Source organism: Oncorhynchus mykiss, chromosome 26 (assembly GCF_013265735.2).
Source record: "Oncorhynchus mykiss isolate Arlee chromosome 26, USDA_OmykA_1.1, whole genome shotgun sequence".
Lineage (NCBI taxonomy): Eukaryota > Metazoa > Chordata > Actinopteri > Salmoniformes > Salmonidae > Oncorhynchus > Oncorhynchus mykiss.
The window spans coordinates 32,347,601-32,371,956 of NC_048590.1; the positions used below are offsets into that span (position 1 = coordinate 32,347,601).

General features: G+C 40.8%; 2 protein-coding genes across 2 annotated transcripts in view; both read left to right on the forward strand.

Annotated features, from left to right (window-relative positions):
- The first annotated feature begins 5,946 nt into the window (after nucleotides 1–5,946).
- Nucleotides 5,947–14,177, forward strand: LOC110506649 (transcription factor PU.1). Its single transcript, XM_021586427.2, has 5 exons — nucleotides 5,947–6,497; nucleotides 7,096–7,186; nucleotides 8,026–8,213; nucleotides 11,888–12,047; nucleotides 12,205–14,177. The coding sequence occupies exons 1-5, from the start codon at nucleotides 6,450–6,452 to the stop codon at nucleotides 12,525–12,527; spliced, it is 810 nt and encodes a 269-aa protein (XP_021442102.1). The 5' UTR covers nucleotides 5,947–6,449; the 3' UTR covers nucleotides 12,528–14,177.
- A 2,056-nt stretch (nucleotides 14,178–16,233) lies between these two features.
- LOC110506650 (myosin-binding protein C, cardiac-type) overlaps nucleotides 16,234–24,356 on the forward strand; it is a 38,506-nt gene continuing 30,383 nt past the window's right edge. The window contains exon 1 of the mRNA XM_036963621.1: nucleotides 16,234–16,505. The gene's annotated coding sequence lies outside the window, so the exon portion shown is untranslated. The remainder of the gene's footprint in view (nucleotides 16,506–24,356) is intronic.

The following is a 24,356-nucleotide window of genomic DNA, read 5'->3' on the forward strand; positions in this document are numbered from 1 at the left end:
CGCCCTGTGCAACTGGGTACTGGACTTCCTGACGGGCCGCCCCCAGGTGGTGAGGGTAGGAAACAACATCTCCACCCCGCTGATCCTCAACACTGGGGCCCCACAAGGGTGCGTTCTGAGCCCTCTCCTGTACTCCCTGTTCACCCACGACTGCATGGCCACGCACGCCTCCAACTCAATCATCAAGTTTGCGGACGACACAACAGTGGTAGGCTTGATTACCAACAACGACGAGACGGCCTACAGGGAGGAGGTGAGGGCCCTCGGAGTGTGGTGTCAGGAAAATAACCTCACACTCAACGTCAACAAAACTAAGGAGATGATTGTGGACTTCAGGAAACAGCAGAGGGAACACCCCCCTATCCACATCGATGGAACAGTAGTGGAGAGGGTAGCAAGTTTTAAGTTCCTCGGCATACACATCACAGACAAACTGAATTGGTCCACTCACACAGACAGCATCGTGAAGAAGGCGCAGCAGCGCCTCTTCAACCTCAGGAGGCTGAAGAAATTCGGTTTGTCACCAAAAGCACTCACAAACTTCTACAGATGCACAATCGAGAGCATCCTGGCGGGCTGTATCACCGCATGGTACGGCAACTGCTCCGCCCACAACCGTAAGGCTCTCCAGAGGGTAGTGAGGTCTGCACAACGCATCACCGGGGGCAAACTACCTGCCCTCCAGGACACCTACACCACCCGATGTTACAGGAAGGCCATAAAGATCATCAAGGACATCAACCACCCGAGCCACTGCCTGTTCACCCCGCTATCATCCAGAAGGCGGGGTCAGTACAGGTGCATCAAAGCTGGGACCGAGAGACTGAAAAACAGCTTCTATCTCAAGGCCATCAGACTGTTAAACAGCCACCACTAACATTGAGTGGCTGCTGCCAACACACTGACACTGACACTGACTCAACTCCAGCCACTTTAATAATGGGAATTGATGGGAAATGATGTAAATAAATCACTAGCCACTTTAAACAATGCTACCTTATATAATGTTACTTACCCTACATTATTCATCTCATATGCATACGTATATACTGTACTCTATATCATCGACTGCATCCTTATGTAATACATGTATCACTAGCCACTTTAACTATGCCACTTTGTTTACATACTCACCTCATGTATATACTGTACTCAATACCATCTACTGTATCCTGCCTATGCTGCTCTGTACCATCACTCATTCATATATCCTTATGTACATATTCTTTATCCCCTTACACTGTGTATAAGACAGTAGTTTTGGAATTGTTAGTTAGATTACTTGTTGGTTATTACTGCATTGTCGGAACTAGAAGCACAAGCATTTCGCTACACTCGCATTAACATCTGCTAACCATGTGTATGTGACAAATAAAATTTGATTTGATTTGTAGTCAATGAATAGCATTCTCACTTAAGTGTTCCTTTTGTCCAGGGGGGAAAGGCCAGAGTGGAGTGCAATAGCGATTGCATCATCTGTGGATCTGTTTGGGCGGTATGCAAATTGGAGTGGGTCTAGGGTTTCTGGGATAATGGTGTGAGCCATTACCAGCCTTTCAAAGCATTTCATGGCTACGGACGTGAGTGCTACGGGTCTGTAGTCATTTAGGCAGGTTGCCTTTGTTCTTGGGCACAGGGACTATGGTGGTCTGCTTGAAACATGTTGGTATTATAGAGGACATGTTGAAAATGGCAGTGAATCACTACTTTATTTTAAGAATGTGAAATGTCAGAATAATAGTAGAGAGAATTATTTATTTCAGCCTTCATTTCTTGCATCACATTCCCAGCGAGTCGGAACTTTACATACACTCAATTAGTATACGGTAGCATTGCCTTTAAATAGTTTAACTTGGGTCAAACGTTTCGGGTAGCCCTTCATAAGCTTCCCACAATAAGTTAGGTGAATTTTGGCTCATTCTCCTGACAGAGCTGATGTAACTGAGTCAGGTTTGTAGGCTTCCATGCTTTTTCAGTTCTGCCCACAAATGTTCTATAGGATTGAGGTCAGGGCTTTGTGATGCCCACTCCAATACCTTGACTGTGTTGTCCTTAAGCCATTTTGCCACAACTTTGGAAGTATGCTTGGGGTCATTGTCCATATGGAAGACTCATTTGCGACTAAGCTTTAACTTCCTGACTGATGGCTTAAGATGTTGCTTCAATATATCCACATGAGCTTCTAAAGCCATGACATCATTTTCTGGAATTTTACAAGCTGTTTAAAGGCACAGTCAACTTAGTGTATGTAAACGTCTGACCCACTGGAATTGTGATACAGTGAATTATAAGTGAAATAATCTGTCTGTAAACAATTATTGGAAAAATGACTTGTGTCATGCACAAAGTAGATGTCCTAACCAACTTGCCAAAACTATAGTTTGTTAACAAGAAATATGTGGAGTGGTTGAAAAACGAGTTTTAATGACTCCAACCTAAGTGTATGTAAACTTCCGACTTCAACTGTAGCCTGTAAAAAATAAAAAATACACTCAAATTAGTTTAGACCAGGGATGGGCAACTTTGATGGAGATGGGTAACTTTGATGGAGATGGGTCCGCAAAAAATCTGAACTCGGTCTGCGTACCCACATCCATACCCACACATGCAGTCAGTTGCAAAAGACTCTTGGCTTTTGGGGGCCCTAAGCAAAAACATTTTGGGTGGGGGGGTGCCACCTTTGCAAGCAAAACATTTTGCAGCAGAGAGAAAAAAATGTAAGCTGCAATATAACTTTTCATGCAATTCTACTAATTTTGCCATTGGGTGGAGATAAATGGTTGCAGTTTTTTAACATGATATTTGAGTAAGAGTGACAAACAAAATCAATGGGGGCTCCCCAGTTAGTAATTGGACCATGATTACTAGAAATGTAGATACAGTAGCTGGCCACTAGACTCATAACAATCAAAAAATATTTAGCTGACAGGGGCTATTTGACTGACTGTCAGTGACTGACATAACAATAGAAAAACTGCTGATGCAAAACCACATGTCACAATTGCACCTTGTGTATTCTACCATTCTAACTCAAAACAGTAAGTTAAGACCCTGACTGAGTCCCCCTCCAGTGTATTTTCTGTATTGCTAAATTAGTACTAATGTCACACTGCGGCCCTGAGAACTCAGGGTATTAAAGACATAGGGGGCTGTGAAGTAAGAGGTGTCAATATTACTGCTTGCTTATAAGGATGCTTTAGCCATCAGAGATATGCATCTTGTGAACATAACTGCATTCAGACATCTCAAGTTGTCGAGTACTCAGTCGCTCGCTTTCGTAGCCTAAAACCAAAGTGTCCATGGGTGCATGTGATACAGTAAACACAACAGCATCCGCGTGCCTGTAGCGAAGTTGCACTCTGAACTTCTGGGCTGGTTTCCCAGACCTAGTTTTGTATTAAAAAGCATGTTTTATGAAGTATTGCCATTAATTAAGTATTTATATTCCAGTAAAATACTTTATCTGGGTCCAGGCTCTTTGTCCACAAGTCGTTGGTGGAAACCAAACACAGTAGACATTTTATTTACTGTGTTTTACCAAAGAAAGAAGCTGGTCTGATCTGTCAGGGACTGATAAGATGCGATACGTATTATGTTTCCTTACTGTATGAAAAGGCCCAATGTGATCAGACAAGACAATCACTGAAATACCCCTGTAGATTTATATTTTAAGTTTTGTGGCCTAGATCATACTGAAGTTTAGACACACAAATGGAGTCATTCACAGCAACCCCCCTCCCCATAAGGAACTGAATCTAAAAGAGAATTTCCCAGTTCCTCTTTTACATGGTGTGTGTGTGTGTGTGTGTGTGTGTGTGTGTGTGTGTGTGTGTGTGTGTGTGTGTGTGTGTGTGTGTGTGTGTGTGTGTGTGTGTGTGTGTGTGTGTGTGTGTGTGTGTGTGTGTGTGTGTGTGTGTGTGTGTCTGTGTGTGTGATGATGATGGTCAAGACTGAAGTTGACTAACAGTAGAAATGTTAAACCAAATTATAGGCCTGATTGTGTTTGAATGTTATCTGCCTATTTCCTGTAAGTTTTTGCATTGTGAGAAACACGCATTTTATGTATTGAGCCATTCATTCAAACACAGAATTGAAAGTGTGTTCTTGTCTTTCACAAAATGGGATGAGCACAATGATGCCTGTTTAGGTTTCATCTTAGCTGTTCGAAGGCCTAGTAATCTGAAGCCTTATGTAGTATGTAGTAGACCTGTATGTGGATGTACTCTGTAAAGCAAGGTACAGGGGAACAGAAATTACACTATATCATACTCGTCAAACTAACTATAGTGCTGTCCATGAGGCTGAAGGACCGACCTCTTACTGAGATGTCCACCGATCTCCACCTAATGGTTTTAAACAGATCTGGGAAACCTGAATGATTTCTGACAAAGCAGCATATTTTTGTGTTAGAGAAAAAAATATATATTCAAAAATATATATTCAAAAAGAGAGTCGTTGTGTGCTCTGAAAATAGCCGTGGTGAAAATAGCGTGCTGGGCTTGCTGTAACGCACATAGTGTATTAATACGAAATGTCATCAGTTTTGCTCAGACAGCTGTGATTAACATGGGGGCCATGGACAGGCTGTGTGGTTTCAGCAGCCACACAAGTGGTAGAGAAGGATGCAGGGGACTCAAATTATAACCCCAGACCATGCAAGCAAGGCAAACTGAAAAGCCACGTAAACCAAAATCCAACAAAGTACACCAACATCAAATGCACAGGTCTACCAAATTAAGATTGTTATACTGCAACCAGTAAGTCAACCGGATTGTTTGCCTTTGTTAATGTTGATTATTAAACAAAGAACGCATTGTATTTGGTGCTACGTAGCACATCAAAACATTATCAGATAAGGTTATAACAATTCACAGAAAATTCTACATAGTCTTTGATAGAGATAAAGGAGAGGAAAAACAATAGAATACATGGACATCTATAATAAAAACACATTTGACTACATGGTTTTTGGTTGTATGTTATATTAAGCTTTGAACAACCAAGGGAATATAATAATCATTCCGAAATTATTTTCAGTGTGATTTGAATCTTACTATCTACAGTATTTCAAGTACCTGGTCATTATCAGACTGATGCACTCTTCCGCTGTCCAAAATCTACAAAAGCCTGTCAGTGGAGGCTTGGCTTGTGTCCTCACTTCTCTTCAAGTTAAAACAGAGATGTTGTGTCAGGGAGAGATACCTGAGACAGAGAGGGCTGGTTTCCCAGACACTGCCTAGTCTTGGATAAAAAAAGCATTCTCATACTGTGTCCTGTAAGCCAGACCATAGGGTCAGGAGAGAAGGTCATCTGAGTCTAGTAGCAGAGCTACTGTACACTGTACCCAATGTGAGGAAGAATATTTTGGTGAGAAAAACACATTTGGTCAGAAAATATTTCTGACTATTTCTGAATATTTCTCAAGAATCCCCCCACCAACACTACTATTGTCACAGGAGGTATTTTATCTCCTCTCCCTTAATCTCCACAGCTGTTGCAGGATTGCATAAAGGAAGTGGCATGATTTTATCTGTCCAGCTAATCTACACACAGATAAAACAGTTGTTTGGATAGAAATGGAGCAGAATTCATCGATGTATGTGAGTCATTATTTCATTGATATGGCTACAACTCAAGCTACTGGTTTGTTTTTTAATTGACATATTTACACCACTACGTTTATTTGAAGGGATAGCATAGTATAGGGAATAACAGGGGTACAAGTGCCGAACCTTGCTGAACACCAAATCCAATGTACACACTGAGAAGTAGGAATTAAACCAGTTTAAAATGTGAAATGACAATGTTTAGGTATCTGGCATTGAAACATGGTAAACAGGTTTAATATTAGATTTGTAATATTCATCTAGATTTCCATGGTGTATGCAAGGTATATGAATATGGATACCTGCACTTTAGCCACAAATTATTATTATTTTTTTTTTTTATTTGGTTGGCGAAATTTGGTCACAATGAGATGCAAAGATGCTACCCACTGACAGATGATGCTATGCTAAAAGACTTGACAGTTGAGGCAGGCCTTGAAATGATTGGCTGGTTTGGGAGGCGACGCAATTGAGCCTTAATAAATGTGAGATGTTAGAATCTCCCCCTGACAAATCACCAATGACCAGGAACCGCCATCAGACACACTGAGATGTGTACACCCACAAAGATATACAGAAGTCAAAATATCAGGTTCCCTTTTAATTTTCAGTCATTGAGTAGGGCTAATTTATTTTTATTTTATTAGACAAAATTTGAGTCCCAGAGAGTAGCTTGGCTTACAAGTGGATAAAGTTGTGTAGGCAGAGGGAGACATTTTGGGTTTCGTTTGGTGAGAGGAAATTTGGTAAACGTTGTGCAATGGTGCGGGAAAAGTTTTGAAAGAGTGTGAGAAACAATTGAAGCTAAGTGCCTGAAGTAGGTCGGTTCAAGAAGAAGCCTTCATGTTGCATCCGTACAGAATGGAGGGGTACCTCATCTCACCTGGTCCAGTAAGTACACAATGTGTCAAACAATTTGTGTTAATTCAGTTATAGGCCCAAGTATATACAGGTATGAGGTTATTTGTTGAGTTTATGTACTTGTTTATATACCACAGGATGTACTTATACAGAAAATGCATCTCAAGCATTGTAAGCTCACTGAATTCAAGTTTGAATTTCATATTAACGTTACATTTTTCAAGCTATGATAATGAATTAAAATATGTTAATAGATTACTGTAACGTCATTCATTTTCAAACTCTTAAACTGGTACACAATGTTGGTACTTTTGTGGTCTACATACTGTCAAAAGAACAATATTTCTAACATAATAGAGTATACATATGTTTTGTTTCACAAAAAATCCATTTTGTAAGGTTATGACCGACCATGAAAAAAAAAAACAGCAAAAGTATTGTAGTAAATGTCAATGAAGTTTAAAAAGCTCAAAATGTTGTTCAACAATGTCATTATCAACAAACATTATCAAGGGAAGAAAGTAATTTGTATATAGATGTTGAGTGTCAGTTCCTTGGAAACAATAGTAAAACATTATGTGAAGTTTTGTTATGATTTCAGTTGAGGATATTATTGTTGTTTTAACAGCCATCAGAAGACATGTACGAACCCGACATCTATAGACAACAGATGTCAGAATATTCATATCCGTATGTCATCGATGCAGAGAGTCAAGGAGGTGAGCTTTAAAACACTACAACATTTTCCCTAGTATTAATACCTCTTGTATTATCTATTGATAATCTTCATAACTATGATACAATGATATACTTTTTAAATTAATTTCCCTTTCTCTGATGAACTTACCATCACATAATTGTAGATGAAATAAACAATCTGAATATCACTTATGCGGAAGTGAAAAGTGCCGGCCCAACTAGATATGTGTTTGACCAGGCCTGAGGAAATCACACACAGTAGCTATATTAAAGACAATACTCTACATAAAAGGTATCAAGACACTGCAGCTGGAGCCAACCATGTTGCCCCCATGGAGTACAGGAAACAGATGCCATTTCTGTCAGGCGCTCAACCTACAGTCGTAGAACAACTTTCCCCCCTGGGGTTTATTGAAATGGAGAGGTTCAGTTGTATTTTCTCCTGTAATCAACTGATCCTACTGCCAAGAATAAACTGGTGTTTACTAGTACGAGCTGTAGAATTATATAGGCTTTGCTCCATTTAACGAACTAAATTATTACAAAATAATAATGGCAAGTCTCTGGTGCAGTGTCAGGACCGAACACAACACATCACTAAAACATGTGTACATGCGGAACGTTTTAACACATTTGTGACATTCGGGCTAAAAAGAAAGAAAAAGACAACTGAAAAAGCAAAGATGTGTGAACAGGAAACTGCCTAAAATATTTTGCTGAACACTTTTGAAACAAATAGCATACATTGTGTATTTGGAATCTGTATTCAACTAGGTTTTCTCTATTCTATGCCATCTGAACATTGCCATTTAGTGTACCTCTTACTCTATGAACAATTAAAATGTTTCTCTCTGCTCAGATCACTGGGACTATCACACCACTCATCATGCCCATCCTCTGGACTTTGACAACCTTCCAGGGGGCCACTTCACTGAGCTCCAGAGTGTCCAGCAACTACATCTACCCAGTATGGCTCGTTACAGCGATGTTGACACTCTCTCTCTGGACCCTGGCCTTGGGGGACACAACCATGCCCTACCCCCACCGGTGAGCTCACCCCCCTGACCCCTCTTTTCCTCTAACACAGACAGAGTGTTGGAGTTGGTCATTCTTTTAAAGCAGATGTAGTGTACATGACTAATAGAGAATGTTCTGAATGTTCAGGACTAAAGCAAGTAGCATAATTTATTTACATGTCCCCTCTAGTGCAATAGCAATGCTTCAGAAAGGTTTAATAACAGGTAAACATAAAATCAACCATCTGGCTTCAGATAAAGATATGACTATGAAAAGTGCATCTGGGCTACTGTTTGTTACTGGTGAGCTGTGTTGCGTGGAGGATGTAGGGTGCGCCTACACACAGATGGTTTGATATTGTGGCCTTTTCCTAACTGGGGCCTGCTGGTGTTGCTACAGAACTATAATCTGCCAACTCACTAACGGCTGATGAACAAATAATATATATTTTTAAACAGAAGTGGCCTCCCCAACATTATGTCACACACACACACACACACACACACACACACACACACACACACACACACACACACACACACACACACACACACACACACACACACACACACACACACACACACACACACACACACACAAATCATTGCCAGTCTTCTTAGTGTAAAATCTTACATTGTAACATTGTAAATATTACACTTTAAACAGAGAGCATTGGTTAATGAGTGTGGATGAGAATATCCTTAAAGATGCCTTTTCTATTTGTGAATGGAACTGACATACTGCCTCAGAGTAGAAACATTGGGTTTTTAGAACTGTGTGCTGAATGCTTGGACAGGAAATTCAAACTGCTGTAACAGCAACCACACATCACACCTCATGCAGCGGGGAGGTGCCCTATAATCTTTGCCACCGCTGGGCTAACTTGAGATGATTATATCGTCAAGAAACAGGTCAAGGTTAACAGATATACTGCTCTTAAAAACATGGCGAAGGTTTAAACTGAGAATCATGTAAATAAAACGTTGAGTTACAAGTTGTTATTATGGGTAGTCAGACAAATGTGACTATACCTCTAAGATACAACTGGTCTCCTGACTTGAAACAGTCAAATGCAGCAAGCTAGCAGCGATATGCTAAGATAATCAGAGCAAGCTAGTTAGCTATCTGGCTAGCAGATAGCTATATTTGACTAACGTTGAGTCAAAGAATAGTGCTAGCTAGCTAGGTCTCAAATATGCCAGTAAATGTTAGTTTGGGTGAAATAACCATAGGATTTAGAAAAGGGCAATTCCACGACTCAGATGTTTCACTTAAAATGTATGCCAAACAAAACTGATTTATTTTAAAGTTTAACAAACCATACAGTGCACAAGGACTCTATGCACAAGGGCTACATTTAACAATTTACACAGAAAATTTTACAAAAACACATTTACTGGAAGACCTGTACAGATTCAAAGTTTGGTAACAGAATTTCTGTAAAACCTCCCTCAGTTTTTTATGTGTCCACGTTTTCCAAAAACTCAGAATTAAGAATTCAGAATTAGGATTCAACAATGTCTGCAGAAAGAATGGGGTGTCAGCTATGGCACAACATCTTGACTTTGAAAAAATCTATTTTGGTTATGGAACTACAATAAGTGAAGTGGATTTACACCGGGTAATTGAATTGCGGTAACAAAGTTTCATCATGGGTACCTGATCTGTACTACATAGAAATGCTTAATTATGGATATGAATGTCATTCTTTTCATGGGGATCTGTTCAAATAGGTACAAAAAGGTATACATATGCAATATCCAAATATCCATATTTGGGGATTATTCTACACAACAGCTATTATTTTAATGAGCTCTGCCCCCAAACGAGACTAAATTTGCTTGGTCCGAACTGGACCAAATCTGAACCAGTCATAGACGTCTATGTGTCATAAGTTTGGACATCAATGTACACCACCAAAGAGCTCAGTAGAGTACAATACAGCAGAGCACAGAACAGTAGAGTAGAGTTCAGTACCGTAGAGTACAGTAGAGTAGAGTTTAGTATAGTACAGTAGAGTACAATCGAGTAAAGTAAAGTAGAGCATAGTTCAGTATAGTACAATACAGTACATTATAGTGTACTGTACTGTACAGTACGGGTACTGTACTATACTATACTTTTCTTTACTGTACTGAACTCTACTCTACTTTTATTTGGGGATAGTACTGTATACTGTGTTGTCCAAACTTGTGAACCCAAATGTGGTTTGTAAATACAGTGATTTCCCATTGTAGCCAATTAAATTGCAGAAATCCCATTACAGATATTTGGGAAGTTCCATTACCAATTTGGTAACAGAAGTTAGAGTTTTTATCACATAATAATTTCTGAACAAAATTGATATCAGTAAAAACACTATAATAATTGATAGGTGTACTTGTTATTTCTGTGAACTTTCATTATCCTCCCTCCTCATGAAGGAGAGAAATTAGAAAATATCTTAAAGATATGTGGGGTTTTGGTAACGGAATTTCAAAGCACAAGGCAATGTTCTTAAACTTATAGAAGGCAGAAACATATACTTATGAAAGTGTTGATATTAGTTGGCAGGGGTCTTTACTTCAAAATTATTTTAATTTTTAGGGTGGAAAATGGTTGAAAAATGTATATCTGTCTTAATTTCTCCTATGAACTTCACATGTTGTTGTTCATGGGTCCTTTTACATGGAAATGACCATATGTCCATGGTTGCCCTTAGGGCACCAAAGTGATCTTAACCCAAATTAACATTACTGCCCCCGGGGAGGAATTTAAGCAGTTTATTCCAGTCTGCTTAAAATCTTCCCTTAGGGCACCAAGTGATCTTGACCCAAACTTCCATTTCTGCCCTCAGGGTAACATAAACAGTCTGTTCCATTTTTTGTTGTTGATATTGCTTATTCAACTACACTTTTAATAAAAAAAATATTAACTGACCAACTAGCATATTTGAGACCTAACATGCTAGCTATTTTTATTTTATAATTCAACATTAGAAGGCAGTAGGTCTCTGCTCAGCTAAGCTACATTTAGCTTAGCATTTTACTTTTCTTCCCCCAGAAGTTTATATAGCTTATTCAACTAAATACTTTGATAAAGTAAATGGGATTTACAGGTATATTCAAGACCTAGCTAGCTATATTCTATGACTCAACATTCTATTTATAAATTCAACATGAGTAGCTAAGAGGTTGCTAAATGCTTAGCTAGCTTTCTTGTTCTAATTAGCTTAGCATAAGGTTGCTAGTTTTCTACATTTTACTCTTTGCTTCAAGTCAGGATACCAGTTGTATCTTAGAGATACTGTCACATTTGTTTGACTACTGTAACACAAACATGATTTTAAAACATTACAACTTGTAACTCAAAGTTATTTACAAGATTCAGAGTTCGAAACCAATCGGATTTGTTCTGCAACACAGGTGGCTGGAATGGAGTGTTTGATACCATTCCATTTATTCTGCCATTACTATGTGCCAGTCCTCCCTATTTAAGGTGCTACCAGCCACCTGTGGAGGGGAAAGTTGATTGGGGGAGTAAAAACGGTTGCCGTCATTAATAACACTTGTGCCTCACTGTGTATATAACATGATCAGCATGGTATCTAATTTGTTTAGTTGTAATTTCTCAGTGAATACTGCTCCAAAAATAATGTATTGTAATTGTAATGATGGTTTTGTATTGTAATGACTACATGGTTATTGTTGTTTGTGGTGTCCAAGGTGCCATATTACCCTCGTGCCATGGGCTACTTGCACCCCTCCCCTCAGACGATGAGGAGCTCAGACGACGAGGAGCCAGGAGGCCGCAGCCCTCCACTAGAAGTGTCTGATGAGGAGTGTCTGAGGGACCACATCGCCCACGTAACAAGGGGAGAATTGGGTAAGGAATTAATTCATAAATGCATACCTAATATCTCACATATTTTTTATTTTTGAGGTCACAATAATCCTACTCCATGTAGGTCATAGTTAGGGAACATCCTCAACTGATTCATTGCATGTTTAACCATTTTGTACTTTTATCAACATTAATATAGGCAACAAGAAGAAGATCCGTCTGTACCAGTTCCTGCTGGATCTGCTGAGGAATGGGGACATGAAGGACAGTATCTGGTGGGTGGACAGGGACAAGGGCACCTTCCAGTTCTCCTCGAAACACAAGGAGGCACTGGCACATCGGTGGGGCGTACAGAAGGGCAACCGCAAGAAAATGACCTACCAGAAGATGGCACGGGCTCTTCGCAACTACGGCAAGACAGGCGAGGTCAAAAAGGTCAAGAAGAAGCTGACTTATCAGTTCAGTGGTGAAGTGCTAGGGGGGAGGTCTCACTTGGAGAGGAGGCCATATTCCCATTTGTAGAGGGAGAAACATAGTGGAAGTCCTGAAGAAGGGTAGAGTGAGAGAGAGAGAGATAGTTAACTGTATATAGTACGCAAGATAGTTATCAATGTAACAATTATTGTTTGTGGTCAAATCAACAATAACTGTTTTTGCTGCTCTTGTAAAAAGCATTTATGTGAACGTCAAAGCCAGTGACTTAATGGAATCTGACAATTAGCACATTTTGACTCAATGATTGCACACACACATCTGGACCTTACATTCCACAGCACTTAGAAATAGGGCTGTTTTAAATGATACTGTCAATCATTATCACCAGAATGCTTACAGGAGTGGTAATACAGATGACCACTAGAAGTCCTCAGAGATCTCCTTTCTTCTACGCACTGTTGGACTCACTGACCATTGTGCACATTTGACATCAATTAGACTTGGATGCAACGTTAACAAACAAAAAGACTGATAAAGAACTCTTTAGCATTAATGACATTGATTTGATACTCTGAGATGCACTGACTTTGGATAAGCAATTCCTGTTGCTTAACCTTTGCTGTAGCAGCACACAAACACAACATATTATACGTTAGCTTTTGCTAATCAGATTTGAGTATTCAGCCAAGCCGTGGTATAAAGCTTGTATATTTGTATGATGGTATTACATGTGTATTACATACTAACTCATGTTAGCTCAAGACTTTGGGAAGTAAACCCTTCTGAACATTGGGAGCATCCTTTCCGGACCCTCCCCTTGACCATTACTTCCCTGTCACATCCCATTGACTTGTTCCTGAAATGGGGGAGGGTGAAGAGGCTTGTGACCCAGCCCTTATCATCCGCTTGTGTTCAAAGATGAAGCACAGACCCTTGCCTCCTCTGACCTAGGGTGCAATCTATTCCTAGCCTAAGAATACCAACACAGGGATATTTCTCCCATGCTCTCAATCATAGACCCCTGTTTGAACTGTATGAAAGTGTATATGACCAGTTGTTTTTCCGTACTCTATGTGCTCTCTGTATAACGCATGTTGGCATGTTTGGATGTTGGCATGACTCAGTTACATATCTGCATGTGACGAACTCGAAAGCATTTCTATTTTTCACACGTCATGTGGTTTTAGTCGACTCATCCTCGCATTGTTGTTAGCAAATCCTCTGGGAATCACAGCCATCTACGCAGAACCACAGTGGCCGAGCCAGATAATATGTGGGCAGCCATGGAGACTTTACTGGGCCCACTGGCAGCAGACAAGGCCACCCCGTCCCCCACCATCCACCCACCCCCAGCCCAGTTATGTGACAGCTAAAGCCTGTAGGTGTAAATAATTCTGGGTGCTGACACAGCTCTATGATGGGAGCACAGGGCACAGTCTGCAGTGAAAAGTGACACAAAGTGAGGTATCCAGGGAGGACACCATCAAGAGACGGATAATGATTTTAAGTGTATTTTCCCTACAGTTCCTCTGTGATAAATCAATTAATAAACACAACTGAAAAGGAGACATAAAGGACAGGGATATAGTTAGAATAATTCAATTGAATAATGCAAAATCATAGAAACAGTGAGGATTGATTTAAGTGAACCCTCCGGCATTTATTACTGACTGAGCAATAAAACAAGGTTGAAAATAAAAGCATATACAGTACCAGTCAAAAGTTTGGATACACATACTCATTCAAGGGTTTTTCTTTATTTCTGCTACTTTCTACATTATAGAAACTATGAAATGATGTAGTAACCCCCCCAAAATTTATATTGTATATCAAAATATATTTTAGATTTTAGATTCTTCAAAGTAGCCACCCTTTTCCTAAATGACAGCTTTCAACACTCTTGGCATTCTCTCAGCCAGCTTCACCTGGAACGCTTTTCCAATAGTCTTGAAGGAGTTCCCACATATGCTGAGCACTTGTTGGCTGCTTTTCCTTCACTCTGCGGTCTAACTCATCCCAAACCATCTCAATTGGGTTGAGGTCGGGTGATTGTGGAGGCCAGGTCATCTGATGCAGCACTCCATCACTCTCCTTCTTGATCAAATAGCCCTTACACAGCCTGGTGTGTTTTGGTCATTGTCCTGTTAAAAATAAATGATAGTCCCACTAAGCTCAAACCAGATGGGATGGCGTATCGCTGCAGACTACTGTGGTAGCCATGCTGGTTAAGTGTGCCTTGAATTCTAAATAAATCACTGACAGTGTCACCAGCAAAGCTCTCCCACACCATCACACCTCCTCCTCCATGCTTCACTGTGGGAACCACACATGTGGAGATCAACCGTTCACCTACTCTGTGTCTTATAAAGAAAACCCTGTGTCTTATAAAACATTTTTTTTTCAAAGGACAGATTTCCACCAGTCTAATGTTTATTGCTCGTGTTTCTTGGCCCAAGCAAGTATCTTCTTCTTATTGGTGTCCTTAAGTAGTTGTTTCTTTGCAACAATTCGACCATGAAGGCCTGATTCATGCAGTCTTTGCTGAACAGTTGATGTTTAGATGTGTCTGTTACTTGAACTCTGCAGCCCAAATGAATGCTTCACAATCTGAGGTGCGGTTAACTCTAATTAACTTATCCTCTGCAGCAGAGGTAACTCTGGGTCTTCCTTTCCTGTGGCGGTCCTCATGAGAGCCAGTTTCATCATAGCGCTTAATGGTTTTTACGACTGAACTTGAATAAACTTTAAAAGTTCTTGAAATTTTCCGAATTGACTGACCTTCATGTCTTAAAGTAATGATGGACAGTTGTTTCTCTTTACATATTTGAGCTGTTCTTGCCATAATATGGACTTGGTCTTTTACCAAATAGGGCTATCTTCCGTATACCACCCCTACCTTGTCACATCACAACTGATTGACTCAATTAAGAAGGAAAGAAATTCCACTATTTAACTTTTAAAAAGGCACACCTGTTCATTTAAGTACATTCCAGGTGACTACCTCATGAAGCTGGTTGAGGGAATGCCAAGAGTGTGCAAAGCTGTCATCAAGGCAAAGGGTGGCTACTTTGAAAAATCTCAAATATATTTGTACTTTTTGGGTTACTACATGATTCCATATGTGTTATTTAATAGTTTTGATGTCTTCACTATTATTCTACAATGTTGAAAATAGTAGAAATAAAGAAAAATCCTGGAATGATTAGGTGTCCAAACATTTGACTTTTACTGTATTGTTTTTAGGAAGTATAAGGTAGTTTGCAATAATAGCTGGGACAATTCAGAAAACTGGGCAGACACAAGGCCAAGGTAAAACACAAAAAAGAAAAGTCCTAAAATGATCAGGATGTAATGTTAAGGATCAGGGTCAGACATGCTTTATTATCCCAAAATACTCCACTAAGGTGTGGTTGCTCAACCGCCTCCACAGTTAACACTGCATAATACTTTACTCCAGTCAGTCTGTTAGTCTGTCATGTCCTCGCTATGCCACCAAGCCGAGGCTTTGGACAGCCATGGAAGGATTCCTGGAAGTCCTGGTTCACCAGGGGAAAGCAGTCACATTCCTGCCAACAGATAAAAGGATTACTCTAGCCTCCTGTCGGCTGTTTTCTGAAGCAGCTACTACTTTTTGCAAGGCCAGGCAGCGGCACAAATCTAGAAAGAGCAGGAGACGTTGCTGGACTCAGGTTCTAAATTTAACCCCCCACCTCCCATTCCCTCCCACCCTCGCCTCGCCTGTCATGCATCTGCGGTGTCGGGAGAAGGGATGGTTGAAATATGGTCTGCAGGAGGTCAGAGAGGTCTGGGGTTGTGTGAGTGTGGGGTGGAAGGATAGGGAGGGATGAGGGGATGCACGTCTATTATCTCATTGCCGGACAGAAAGGGGATTGGGTCTAGACATCGTGACAAAAGAGGGTGGGTTGGTACTGTTGTGAAGAGGGGTTGCTCAGGAACCCCACTATTAAACGCAAGACGTGAGCTAGGAAGGAGTGTGTAAGTTATTGTTGGTTACTTTCTGGAAGAAACGTTCAATCAGGATGCCAGAGCCGGTCAAAAAAACAGGTAAGTGTGCTTGATCAGATTCCATCTTGTTTAACTGCAGCATCTCCAGCTGCTATCTAAAGACGTCACTGGATTTTTTTTAACCTCCTCTCCCTTTTCCCTCTATAATAACAAATCCCTCCCAACCTCTGGGACTGCTGGGACTTTTGATCACTGATCATCTCATGTCATAGATTATTGTCTTCACAGTTGCATTTCAGAGAGGGGACATTTGAAAGTTGTTGCTGTTACAAGGGTGAACTTTACTAATGCCTGCCTCTTCAGCTTCATATTAGCTATGTATGTCTTCTGTGCAGTTTTTCTCTCTATTTGATCCATTGAAACTGTAAAGGGAGTGAGTGTACAGTGCATTCAAAAATTATTCAGACCCCTTGACTATTTCCACATTTTGTTATGTTACAGACTTATTCTAAAATTGATTAAATAGTTCACACAATACCACATAATTACAAAGCAAAAACAGATTTTTAGAAGGATTTTCAAATGTATAAAAAATACAAAACTTCAATATTACAGTTACACAAGTATTCAGATCCTTCACTCAGTACTTTCTTGAAGCACCTTTGAAGCATCTCTCTGTACTTTGCTCCGTTCATCTTTCCCTCGATCCTGACTAGTCTCCCAGTCCCTGCCACTGAAAAACACCCCCACAGTATGATGCTGCCACCACCATGCTTCATCGTAGGGGTGGTGACAGGTTTCCTCCAGACGTGATGCTTGGCATTCAAGCCAAAGAGTTCAATCTTGGTTCCATCAGAACAGGTTCTATCTCATGGTCTTAGAGTCCTTAGGTGCCTTTTGGCAAACTTCAAGCGGGCTGTCATATGTATTTTACTGAGGAATGGCTTCTGTCTGGCTAAAAGGCCTGATTGGTGGAGTGCTACAGAGATGGTTGTCCTTCTGGAAGGTTCTCCCAGCTCCACAGAGGAACACCTCCCTGACCAAGGCACTTCTCCACTGATTGCTCAGCTCTAGGAAGAATCTTGGTGGTTCCAAACTTCTTCCATTTAAAAATTATGGAGGCTACTGTTTTCTTGGGGACCTTAAATGTTGCAGAAATGGTTTGGTACCCGTCCCTAGATCTGTGCCTTGACACATTCCTGCCTTGGAGCTCTACGGACAAGGTATGTGCCTTTCCAAATCATGTCCAATCAATTTAATTTACCACAGGTGGACTCTAATCAAGTTTTTAGAAACATCTCAAGGATGATCAATGGAAACAGGATACACCTGAGCCCAATTTCGAGTCTCATGGCAAAGGGTATTTATATTTATGTAAATAAGGCATTTCTGTTTTTAATTAATTGAATCCATTTTAGAATAGGGCTGTTACGTAAAACAATGTGGGAAAATGGAAGGGGTCTGCATACTTTCCGAATGCAATGTACTGGTGGTTACTTCCAAGCCTTTTTAAAAATAGAGAAGTAACACCCCCTCTTCCTCCTGTGTGAGAAAAGTAACGTTGTCTCCATACTGTGTTTCTTTGACCACACCCTTCTCCATCCTCCAGCCCTTGGGAAAAGGGTCCATGTGCTAAGCAATGCATGTCTTTCAATGTTTTAAAACACATACAGTAGAGGCCAACCCAGTTTTGGTTACAAAGCAGAGCAACAGTAGGATTAACATAAAAGTACAGACCACTTATATACTCCCCATGAACTCATGAAGACAGTTGTCCAACCATCACCCATCATCTCACATTGCAGTGTTTATGCATCACCCTATAAACAAGCCTTTTTTCCCTGTAAAATTTTCTCACAGAATTCTAATTTTCAGAATAATGCACACATGTGCTGTGGCAGGAGATGTGTAAACAGAGCTACTACATAAACATGGCTAGGTTATATTGAATCCAGCCCACTGTCATTTTATTCTGGATCATTATGGAGCCTATTGTTACCAAATGAGTCTGCATGGACTTTGCATATTTACAATCCCCTACATATTGGACAGTGAAGCTAAAACTTAAATTGGCTCTATACTCCAGCATTTTGGATTTGAGATCAAGTGTTTTATATGAAGCGACAGTACAGAATGTCATCTTTTATTTTAGGGTATTTATAACAAAGCCGGAGAAGAAGGCAGATTGTCACGCCCTGGCCTTAGTTATCTTTGTTTTCTTTATTATTTTGGTTAGGTCAGGGTGTGACATGGGGGATTTATGTGTTTTGACTTGTCTAGGGGTTTTGTATGTTTATGGGGCTGTTTCCTTTCTAGGTAGTTTTGTATGTTTATGGGGCTGTTTCCTTTCTAGGTCGTTTTGTATGTTTATGGGGCTGTTTCCTGTCTCGGTAAATGGTATGTCTATGGTTGGCTAGATTGGTTCTCAATTAGAGGCAGCTGTCTATCGTTGTCTCTGATTGGGAACCATATTTAGGCAGCCATATTCTTTGGGTATTTCGTGGGTGATTGTTTCCTGTGTCAGTGTTTGTGGCACATGGGACTGTTTTGGTTAGTTCACGTTATTATTTTGTATATGTGTTCATGTTCAGTTTTTCTTATTAAAAACCATGGACACCTACCATGCTGCGTATTGGTCCGATCCTTGTTTCATCTCTTCAGAGGAAGAGGAGGAAATCTGCCGTGACACAGATGTTTTACATGTCCCCAATCGATTGTGTTTTTTTTGTTTGTTTATTTGCGTTTTTTGTAACTTGTTTCCTTACTTATTTTGTACATAATGTTGGCACTACCGTCTCATATGACCAAAAATAACTTCTGGACATCAGGACTGTGATTACTCACCACCGACAGGCAGAATACTTTTTTCCTTTAACGCGTCTGACGAGCCCGACGCGAACGATATACTGTTTCTCGGGAACAGGCCCAGATCCCTGTGATTTGCATGAAGAGGAGGCAGAGAAAAAGGGGACAAAGGGCGGGCTGCCTTCTGATAATTCGTAGGCAATTGAATAAACCCCCACTTCCTTCCATTCTGCTAGCAAACGTGCAATCTTTGGAGAATAAAATATCGACATACAGCTGGCTTGTTATACACTGTACCAGCAGGATAGAACAGTGGCGTCTGGTAAGACAAGGGGCGGCGGGCTATGTAAACTCAGCAAAAAAAGAAACATCCTCTCACTGTCAACTGCGTTTATTTTCAGAAAACTTAACATGTGTAAGTATTTGTATGAACATAACAAGATTCAACAACTGAGACATAAACTGAACAAGTTCCACAGACATGTGACTAGCAGAAATGTAATAATATGTCCCTGAACAAAGGGGAGGGGGGGTCAAAATCAAAAGTAACAGACAGTATCTGGTGTGGCCACCAGCTGCATTAAGTACCGCCGTGCATCTCCTCCTCATGGACTGCACCTGATTTGCCAGTTCTTGCTGTGAGATGTTACCCCACTCTTCCACCAAGGAACCTGCAAGTTCCCGGACATTCCTGGGGGGAATGGCCCTAACCCTCACCCTCCGATCGAACAGGTCCCAGGCATGCTCAATGGGATTGAGATCCGGGCTCTTCGCTGGCCATGGCAGAACACTGACATTCCTGTCTTGCAAGAAATCACGCACAGAACAAGCAGTATGGCTGGTGGCATTGACAAGCTGGAGGGTCATGTCAGGATGAGCCTGCAGGAAGGGTACCACATGAGGGAGGAGGATGTCTTCCCTGTAATGCACAGCGTTGAGATTGCCTGTAATGACAACAAGCTCAGGCCGATGATGCTGTGACGAACCCTCCACCTCCAAATCGATCCCGCTCCAGAGTACAGGCCTCGGTGTAAAGCTCATTCCTTCGACGATAAACGTGAATCTGACCATCACTCCTGGTGAGAGAGAACCCCCTACTCGTCAGTGAAGATCACCTTTTGCCAGTCCTGTCTGGTCCAGCGACTGTGGGGTTGTGCAGATAGGCGACATTGTTGCCGGTGATGTTTGGTGAGGACCTGCTTTTACAACAGGCCTACAAGCCCTCAGTCCTGCCTCTCTCAGCCTATTGCAGACAGTCTGAGCACTGATGGAGGGATTGTGCATTCCTGGTGTAAACTCAGGCAGTTGTTGTTGCCATCCTGTACCTGTCCCGCAGGTGTGATGTTCAGATGTACCGATCCTGTGCAGGTGTTACACGTGGTCTGCCACTGCGAGGACGATCAGCTGTCCATCCTGTCTCCCTGTAGCACTGTCTTAGGCATGTCACAGTACGGATATTGCAATTTATTGCCCTGACCACATCTGCAGTCCTCATGCCTCCTTGCAGCATACCTAAGGCACATTCACATTTTTTAGAGTCAGTAGAAAGGACTCTTTGGTGTCCTAAGTTTTCATAACTATGACCTTAATTGCCTATAAGCTGGTGTCTTAACTACCATTCAACATGTGTATGTTCATTAATTGTTTATGGTTCATTAAACAAGCATGGGAAACTTATCTTTGAAAGACAGGGTCCTGAAAAATAGACATTTCTTATTTTGCTGAGTTTATTTTTGTAAATAACAGCTGGTGCACGATATCTAAGGAAGTCTCGAGCTATTGCTCGCCTGTGGTAGAGTATCTCTTGATAAGCTGTAGACCACATTATCTACCTAGAGAGTTCATCTGTATTTTTCGGAGCTGTTTACATACCACCACAGACTGAGGCTGGCACTTAGACCAAAATTGAATGAGCTGTATTCCGCCATAAGCAAACACGAAAACTCTCACCCAGAGGCGGTGCTCCTAGTAGCCGGGGACTTTAATGCAGGAAAACTTAAATCTGTTTTACCAAATTTCTATCAGCATGTTAAATGTGCAACCAGAGGGAAAAAAACTCCACCTTTACTCCACACACAGAGACGCATACAAAGCTCTCCCTCACCCTCCATTTGGCAAATCTGACCATAATTCTATCCTCCTAATTCCTGTTTACAAGCTAAACATTTAAGCAGGACGCAACAGTGACTAGATCAATAAGAAAGTGGTCAGATGAAGCAGATGCTAAGAGCATCAATGACGTCGTCCCCACAGTGACCGTACGTACATATCCCAAACAGAAGCCATGGATTACAGCCAATATCCGCCCTGAGCTAAAGGCTAGAGCTGCCGCTTTCAAGGAGCGGGACTCTAACCCGGAAGCTTATAAGAAATCCCGTTATGCCCATTCTCATCGACAGGGTTGCAGTGAAGCAGGTTGAGAGCTTCACGTTCCTTGGTGTCCACATCACCAACAAACTAACATGGTCCAAGCACACCAAGACAGTCGTGAAGAGGGCACGACATAACCTCAGGAGACTGAAAAGATTTGGCATGGGTCCACAAAAGTTCTACAGCTGCACCATCGAGAGCATCCTGACCAGTTGCATCACTGCCTGGTATGGCAACTGCTCGGCCTCAGACCGCAAGGCAAAAGAGAGGGTAGTGCGAACGGCCCAGTACATCACTGGGGCCAAGCTTCCTGCCATCCAGGACCTCTATACCAGGCGGTGTCAGAGGAAGGCCCTAAAAATTGTCATAGACTCCAGCCACCCTAGTCATAGACTGTTCTCTCTGCTACCGCACGGCAAGCGGTACCAGAGCGCAAAGTCTAGGTCCAAGAGGCTTCTAAACAGCTTCTATCCCTAAGCCATAAAACTCCTGAACAGCTAATCAAATGGCTACCTGGACTATTTGCATTGCCCCCGACTCTTTTACACCGCTACTACTCTCTGTTGTTATCATCTATGCATAGTCACTTTAATAACTCTACCCATATGTACATATTCTACTAACCGGTGCCCCAGCACATTGACTCTGTGCCGGTACCCCCCTGTATATTATCTCGCTATTGTTATTTTACTACTGCTCTTTGTTACTTTTATTTCTTATTCTTATCCGTATTTTTTTTGTTAACTGCATTGTTGGTTAGGGGCTCGTAAATAAGCATTTCACTGTAAGATTAGGTATGACGCTACAAGCTTGGAACACCTGTATTTGGGGAGTTTCTCCCATTCTTCTCTGCAGATCCTCTCAAATTCTGTCAGGTTAGATGGGGAGTGTCACTTCACTGCGATTTTGAGGTCGCTCCAGAGATGTTCGACATATTGTATTCGGGCATGTGACTAATAACATTTGATTTGATTTGTAGTTTTATACTGTATTATATATATACAGTATACAGATATGATCTGTTTCAGCGTTTATGTCACGCCCTGACCTTAGTTATCTTTGTTTTCTTTATTATTTTGGTTAGGTCAGGGTGTGACAAGGGTGGTTTGTTTAGTTTTAGTATTGTCTAGGGGTTTTTGTATGTCTAGGGGTTTTTCCTAGTCTAGGTGTTTATATGTCATTGGTTGCCTAGATTGGTTCTCAATCAGAGGCAGCTGTTTATCGTTGTCTCTGATTGGGGACCATATTTAGGTAGGCATATTCATTGGGTATTTTGTGGGTTGTTTTTCTATGTTTAGTTGCCTGTTCTGCACGAGCCATATAGCTTCACGTTTTGTTGTTTTTTTATAGTTTTGTTCAGTGTTCTCTCTTTCATTAAAGAGTTATGTAAGCTTACCACGCTGCGCCTTGGTCTCCTCATTATGATGACCGTGACAGTTTAGAAATGTAAGCTCTTTATGTATCTAGTCCACCCATTTGAAGGTGTCATAAGTATTTGGAACAATTCACTTGATTCCGAATAATAATTGCTGAATTATGAATAGTGATGAGTGAGAAAGTTACAGAGGCATAAATATCATACCCCCCCAAACAATGTGTAAGGGTTAGCATGTTTTGGGGTGCATGATCTTTGTGCATCTGTAACTTTCTCACTCATCATTATTTACGATTCATTCATGATTATCCATAATCATGGTGGCATCCACATTAATGTAGAAGTGGTCAGAAACATATTTGAATCTTATTTACAATAAAAGTGACTCCAAAATGTAACAATACATTTTTTACCATACATTGCTATTGGGCACAACATCATCTGAAACACAACAAAAGCAAACTGCAAATGCATCCAATAAATTTGTACAGTCACAAGCTTGATGTAGTCATTGCGTGCTACGAATATGGAAGCAAATACTAAACTTTTGACAAAATGTTATACACTGCAAGTGATTTTGTACAAATACTTATGACCTTCAAATGGGGGGACTAGAGACATAAAGTAAGTTGATTTCTAAACGGTAAAACAGATATGTATGAAAATACCCCAAAATAAAAGGCGACATTCTGTACTGTCGCCTCATATAAAACATTTGATCTCAAAGTTTTAGCTTCACTGTCCAAATAAATACATAGGGGAGTGTATGTAAGCGTAAGTTCTAAATTCAGAGTGCAGCATCTCATGCACCACTGAGTTCATGTGTAAACATCACTCATGTGCTGATGATCCAGAAATGCCTCACAGGACACCAACCCGACAAATTACTTTCCACTTTTTTGGGTCACATGGAATGCATTGCCATTCACTGTGGAAAGAGCAACCCAACAGATCAGATGACAATGCAGCCTCCTCCCAGAATCAGTTACTCAGATACAGTATGTCGCTAAGACATCTAGTGTTCAAGATCTCCCAAAGTAATTTAGTATTAGCATCAAGACCCTGCTATCAACAGATAATTATTCTGTAAATCAGAATTTTATTGAAGCATCTTTTAAATGTAGAATGAGACTCTCTACTGATACAAAGATGCTTTGCACTGCAAAGTGGTTTTGAATTCCCCAACTGATGAAGAAATCGTTTGTGGTGAACTATTTTGACTGAAATAAAACAAGAACTAGAAGATACAGGTGAACTATATAAGTTCATTGGGTAAACACTTCCTGGTCCTAATGCTAGCTAGCTGCTTTGCTTGCTTGCTATTTTTCCTTTTCTTTTTACAATAACTGTTGTTATTTCAAATTATGTTTCAACCCTCATATTATATTTTTTCTGATTTA